This window comes from Suillus fuscotomentosus, assembly GCF_016647785.1.
Source record: "Suillus fuscotomentosus strain FC203 chromosome Unknown F5891scaffold_233, whole genome shotgun sequence".
Classification (NCBI taxonomy): domain Eukaryota; kingdom Fungi; phylum Basidiomycota; class Agaricomycetes; order Boletales; family Suillaceae; genus Suillus; species Suillus fuscotomentosus.
The window spans coordinates 33713-39956 of record NW_024539745.1 but is presented as its reverse complement, the minus strand read 5'-3'; the positions used below and the strand labels follow the sequence as shown (position 1 = coordinate 39956).

Sequence of the window (6244 nt, the reverse complement as noted above, 5' to 3'; positions counted from 1 at the left end):
GGACCTATACAAGTTTCGTCAGAGGACCACGGTTCTACCCGTGAGATCGCAGCCGCCTCTCAGCCTATAACAATACCCCCTACTCCTCCTCCACGACCTGACTTGGCTGATCAAGCGATACATGATACTCCCAGCAGCGCGGCTACGCCACCGCGTATTCCTCTCGCTGAGCCCACTCCCGATCCCAGCGTGGATACGCCCCCCAGTCAGTCCGTACTCCTTGATCCATTTCTCGTACCTTCTTCTCCTCAGAATGAAAGCTCCACCGGTGTGGCCTCGTCATCTGCACTACACCAACGGGCAGTCACGGCCCCGATTAGTAGCTGGGGAGATGCCCCGTTTGATCTGCAAGCTCATCTGCGACACGAGACCGCTCCTGGAAATACTAACGCAGGGAGCGCTGATTCGGTTGCTGATAACATCGGACCGAGTTCTGGTCCCGCAACTGGAATTGAATCTTTAGCAATCACGAAGAACAAAGAGGTCACTAGGGTTGTGGGCCAAGATGTCCCAAAGAGGCAGCGAAGTCCTTACGTCAAGTGGAGCAAGGAGGAGGATGATCTACTTGCTCAGGTCAGTGTTCTGTGATTATACAGCAGCCAGATCATTGACACGTTTTGATAGGCTGTTGCCAAATACGGACAGAAATGGGACTTGGTTCAGAAAGCGTTGCCATCGAGGGGATATCACCAAGTTCGGCAACGATGGCTTCGCAAGCTAGGTACGCTGCAAAATATTCATTACTTGCTCCCGAAGCTTATCCGGCTCTAGGGGTCTTCGACAGCAAGCCAGACTTGTCTTCATTCCAAACTGGTAGCTTCCCATCTGCCTCGCGTTTAGGAGAAACGCCAGGATCACCTGTTACAGCTGAACCTCCTCCAAATCCGAAGCTAGGACTTGCTCCTTTGAGCAGTGAACTTGCTTTTTCGTCGTTTTTATCTGGAAGAGCGGAAAGTCGATCGTTGTAGCAAAATTATAGTTGCTTTGGTAATTGCTGACACTATTGTACCTTACTGTTCATTACTAGTGGCACCCGCCGGTCATAGTGTAATTGGTAATTGTTGTGCGGGTATTATGTAGCAGTTGCTTGATTTTTATCGGAATGTAATGAAGAACGCGACATTTGGGTGACTGCGAGTTGTGCTACTGGCCGCGGCTAATTCTGGGCATCGTGGAGAGAAGGGCAAGGTCATTTCTTGGTGGCAAGCTGCGAGCAGAAGTGATTCCAAACTTTTTACTAGAGTCCGCATGGATTTTCTTGTTTCACCTCCCAGTATAGTATCCACTCTGTAGTACTGCGTAATCATATCGATCGATGGCACATATGAGTGCTGGCGAAGTACGATAAACAGCAAATTCCTCCGATCCTACATTAGTACGCTAACAATCAAGTTCTTGAGCTTCATAATGAAGACACGAAATAACGAGTCCAGGTCCGAGTCCATATGATGAAAATCACTCTCCGGTGTCCACCGTTTACACGATGTTCACCGTCGCGTTGCGAAATTCGAGGAATGGGTACCAATCCGCCTACAAAATCAGCCTCAGACGACGAATGAAGATAAACACTGAATATCTCGTACCCCAATGAGGCAAAAGTGCGTGAGCGTAAAGATAGCAGGACCCTTTGCAAGGTAAGATGGTATGGTCACGGTGAAGTTCTGGTAGTAACCATCAGGAGGCCCATGGGCCTGCATAAAGATAAGATCCTAAACCGTCTGCAGGGTCGGGGCATGAACCGTTCTCGCAGTTAGCGATTCCTAAGGCAATGCCAACCTGAACGGTAGATTCCTAGGATCGAAGTTGTCAGAGTGACGCATGATGCTGAGAAGCGAACCAACTACCAACCGGTTGAATAACCTGAGCGGTCACTTCCTGACCGGGGTAGAAGTTGTCCCCATTCTGAGGGAACCCTAACTCGATCGTCTAAGCCAAGGTGGCGGATGTCCCTGCAGCAAAGACAGCTATGCACTTGAAGAGCATGTTAACGAGAAGTTGACTGTGAGGGTTTTCAAAGGCGGTTTCTATGTCTTGCTTGTATGGCGGGTAACTTTATACCCAAGGTGGCATTATCTACAGCAGAATTGAGTTTCAAATGATGGATATACTGCGTCACGCATTGAATCATCGGACGGCTTGAGGAAGAACAATAACTGGCAGAGTGAGCGTAAATGTTTGATCTACGTGCGTGGGGACCTAGGTTGGTCAGGGTCCGAGCCTGTTGCGGTAGAATTCAGTTCCGTATGACTGAATTTGTGATAAGCTCACCTACTAGAATGTACAAAGTAGTCGGATGTATCGGACCTGCCTTGGCCTGAAATCCAGAGGGTCAACGCCAAGGATGTTGAGTGAGGCCATTTGGGCCTGTCAGAAGTTCTAGTTATAAGTGAACGGAAAACAAATTCAGCCATGTGAGATTGAATTCTACCTGAACAGCCTCGGGTCCTGACTAACCTAGGTACCCGCGCCCTCTGATGCTAATTCTAAAGTAGTCTCTCGGAAGGTTGATACATCATACGAAGCACTTGAATCGCCCTACACCATTCAAGTACTGTCGTGTCGTGGTCAGAACAGACTCGGAAAAAACTGGCCGCCAAGTGTTTCCAAACTGGGAAGCCCCTGGGCGCCAGAGGCCGGGTTCAACGCCCATCACCAGTACCCAAAGCTCGCCTTCCAAGTAATTAAAAGAAAGAGGGAGAATCCAATTCCCGTCACTGCCGCAGCAGAATATTAATGACGAAGTGGGCTGCAGGAAGAGATGCAAAGACAACCAAGTAAGTTATGCCAAACACAGCCATCAATGAGCATGTATATATAGGGTCCTGAGCGTAAGTACTCAAGCATTTCATGTGGATCGACGACCGTAGATATTACTGTAGTGGTGTTTGACTCAAACTTTAAAGGCAGACTGAGTACAGCCTACTAGCTCATACCTTTTCGAATTCGCCCCACGACGTACTTTGTACGAGTTCAGCAAGACCGGCTTGTGGTTAGCATGCATCATAATTTGCATGTATTCGTGTACAGTATGTCATAATGATAATACATAGTAAGGGTGAAGCTGCAACGATTCAAAATACCTAGAAAGAAAACAAATAATGTAAAATATACATCATCCAATGACTCGCCCGGAGCCTAGGTACCGTTGCCCAGACGTATCAGGTTGTTTTTGGAATTTTCAATTTTAGTGTGAGATACTTTTACGCTGTTTTACCGTCATGTGACGTCCGGATTCGGCCAGATTTCTGGAACCCTTCTGCTTTTGGGGGCGGGCAAGTCTTTGTGTGCCGCTTTGCATTCTTTCTCATTGCCGGCCAATGCAATCTACGTTTCGAGTTCCTTTCGACGAACGATTTGCCAAACAAATCAAATTATCTTGTCGAGTCCCGCCAGCTGCGTGTGAATCCATGACAAACAAACAAATCTATGAGGAGGACAGTGCTAGTGCTAAGAGACAGAACTTTGAAGCTAGTTTGTGTGCATGTGTGTGTGGGGGGGTGGTGAAATGTCTGTGAGTCTTAAATGGTTGTGCTACGGATCAGTGTGTGTGTGTGTGTGTGGATGGATGAGGCTTCCTCTATCAACTCAGGAAGACTGAATGCAGGTTGTGATTGTTAGTGCTGCCATGGTCTGGTTCGGTCTGGTTCACAGAGGGTCGAGCAAGAACCAAGAACTGGACCTAGGTTTGGTTCTACCAGACTTGATGAACCTCGAACTGGACCTTGGTGAATGGTTCAGAATGGTCAGGTCTGTTGAAAGATTATAGATAAGTGATAACTTTGATTCGGACAACAACAAACAACACTCGCTTACATAATACGCTATGCGCTCATTAGAAGTTTTATATTACTTAGCACCTCAGTCTTCGACTATTGAGACTGAGGTATGATATTATTTATTTAGACTCTTTACTACGATACTGACTACTACTCTAGTACTTACTACTTTCGTTTATAGGTCAGCTAGTAGTCTCCAAGTCTTCGACTATTGAGACTGAGTACTTACTACTTTCGTTTATAGAATTCTTTCTGTCATTCTTTCGTCCGTCGCATCCTCGAACAAAAAGGTCCAGTCATTTTCAGGTTCGAACATGAACTGAACCAAATTTATTTACAATGAGCAAAAAAAAACATAGGTAGGACTTGTTGTGGTGCCACGGTCAATGGTCTCAATATCAAGAAGTAGGAGGGCATGAAAGATGGGGTGTGGCATGAGAGAACAGGTGGGAGAGAGTTAGCACAAGAGAACGGGCACAAGAGGACAGGTATGAGAGAGCAAGCATGAGAAAATGGGCACAAGATAATTGAAGATGAAGTCACTCACCTAACACCTCAAACTCAGTGGTTTTGGTTGCCTTTGTCTTTGTCGGCGCATTGATTTTAGGGGTGGAGGCAGTGATTTCGTGGGAGTGGGATGATGGGCTTGCAGGAGGAGTTGCACAATGAGATGTGTGGTCTGATTCGTCTGTTTGAACAGTGCATATCATGACTTACCTTGTCAATGGGCCTCTGCATTTGATAGAAACAAGTAAATCTTGAAGCTTGAGAATCCCTGAGGCTGAAGTGGATCATCAAAGGAAGTGTCAAAGCACGCTTCAACAATGTGGCAAGCTTCTTTTGGTTCGCAGTTCGGAACAGTTCGGGACCAGTCCGAACCAAAGTTGAACTGTTCGCCCAATGCCAGAACCAAGAACCATATTATGGTCCAGTTCTGGCTGACACCTGGACCGTGGACCAAACCACAGGAGAACCAGACCAAAAAGTCCGGTTCGAACCATGGTTCAGGACTGGACCACAGCAGCACTAGTTATTGTCAGTGTGAGGCAGATGCTACAGGAAAGATGCATACTAGTAGTGTGGACAGAGGATAACTTGACAAGCACCACAAATTTGGTGAGAAGTGAATACAGCACTATAGAGCCTGTACACATGTAGGCAGACACTCATATGTTGATCATTAACTAAAATCCAAAGTTGTTTAGAATTTGTTACAGTGTCACAGGCCTGTCACAACCATACACACATCAATTTCACCTGGCCCAAGAGCTGACACACTTAAACACCTATCTCTACTTGTAGGTTTCTTAGATGGGGTCACACGGCTGAGATGAGAGCTAGAACAAATATGTAATCTCAGTATCTGGGAGGAAGAATCCAGGTGCTATAAGTACCTAGAACAAATATGTACTAAGTCTTTGTTAGTAGCTGGTATGTTATATGAAGGTAATAGCACTTACATCTCAGTATCCGGGAGGAAGACTGAGATGCCTAATTCTATGAGAGACTGTTTTTATGTGCGGGTAGAGCAGGAATGAATGCAAATTAATCTGAGACCTTTTGACATGATGTTCGGCCAATGATGAGCAAATGTCTGAGAAACGATGTGCTTGCACCTAATCTGACGTGTCCGACGTGCCTCTCAACACTACTCTCGTGCTGTCTGTCTCACTTTATGATCATCCTTTGGAGCTGAAAAACATGCTGTCGAAGGCCTGTTTGCAGTACAGTACAGCAGGAAAGACTTACAACAGTCTTTATCTTGGTTTCACCCGCTAGGATTTGTTGAATGGCTTGTTGTTGTCCAAATCGTCCAAGTTGAAGAAGACCGAGAGAGCTGATGGCGAGGCATGAGATGTCAAATAGAGAGTGCAAGCACAAGGGGAGAAAGGGCAGGCACAAGGGAGAGCTGACATCAGGCCTGAAGCTGCACATGTATCAAGTTTCATTCTAATATGTATAAAGTCTAGCACCCGTGCAGACGAGCATCTCAGTTCTGTTTCCAGAGACTGAGACGTGAGTACCTATACCATACCTTATCGTAAACATATGCTGACACAACGTAGTCTTACCTATCAGGTACACGTTTCATTAATAAAGAGTTCTGTTTCCAGAGACTGAGACTCTTACCTATCAGACTCCTTGTGACCCTCTCGCTTGTTATAAATGCCTTTATGGCATGTATAATATCTGTCCTCGAAGTTCTTGTCTTCACTATTATTGACCTGCATCCTTGGAACGACAGATGACTTAATAGTAGATCTAAACTAATGTTTGGTTAGAAAGAATGCAAAGTGGCATGCAAAGACTTGCCCGCCCAAAAGCAGAAGGGTTCCAGAAATCCGGCCGAATCCGGACGTCACGTGACGGTAAAACGGCGTAAAAGTATCTCACACTAAAATTGAAAATTCCAAAAACAACCTGATACGTCTGGGCAACGGTACTAGGTGAAGTTGTAAGTTTCATCA

At 46.0% G+C, this 6244-nt stretch overlaps 1 protein-coding gene across 1 annotated transcript; it reads right to left on the bottom strand.

The window, feature by feature from the left end:
• Positions 1-4315: 4315 nt before the first annotated feature.
• On the bottom strand, positions 4316-5711 carry F5891DRAFT_988589 (uncharacterized protein; the record flags this gene model as incomplete). Its single annotated transcript, XM_041378019.1, has 7 exons — positions 4316-4421; positions 4494-4557; positions 4656-4802; positions 4849-4920; positions 5055-5113; positions 5237-5283; positions 5526-5711. 7 exons carry the CDS (start codon positions 5709-5711, stop codon positions 4316-4318), a joined length of 681 nt encoding a protein of 226 aa, XP_041216753.1.
• Between the last annotated feature and the right edge of the window lie 533 nt (positions 5712-6244).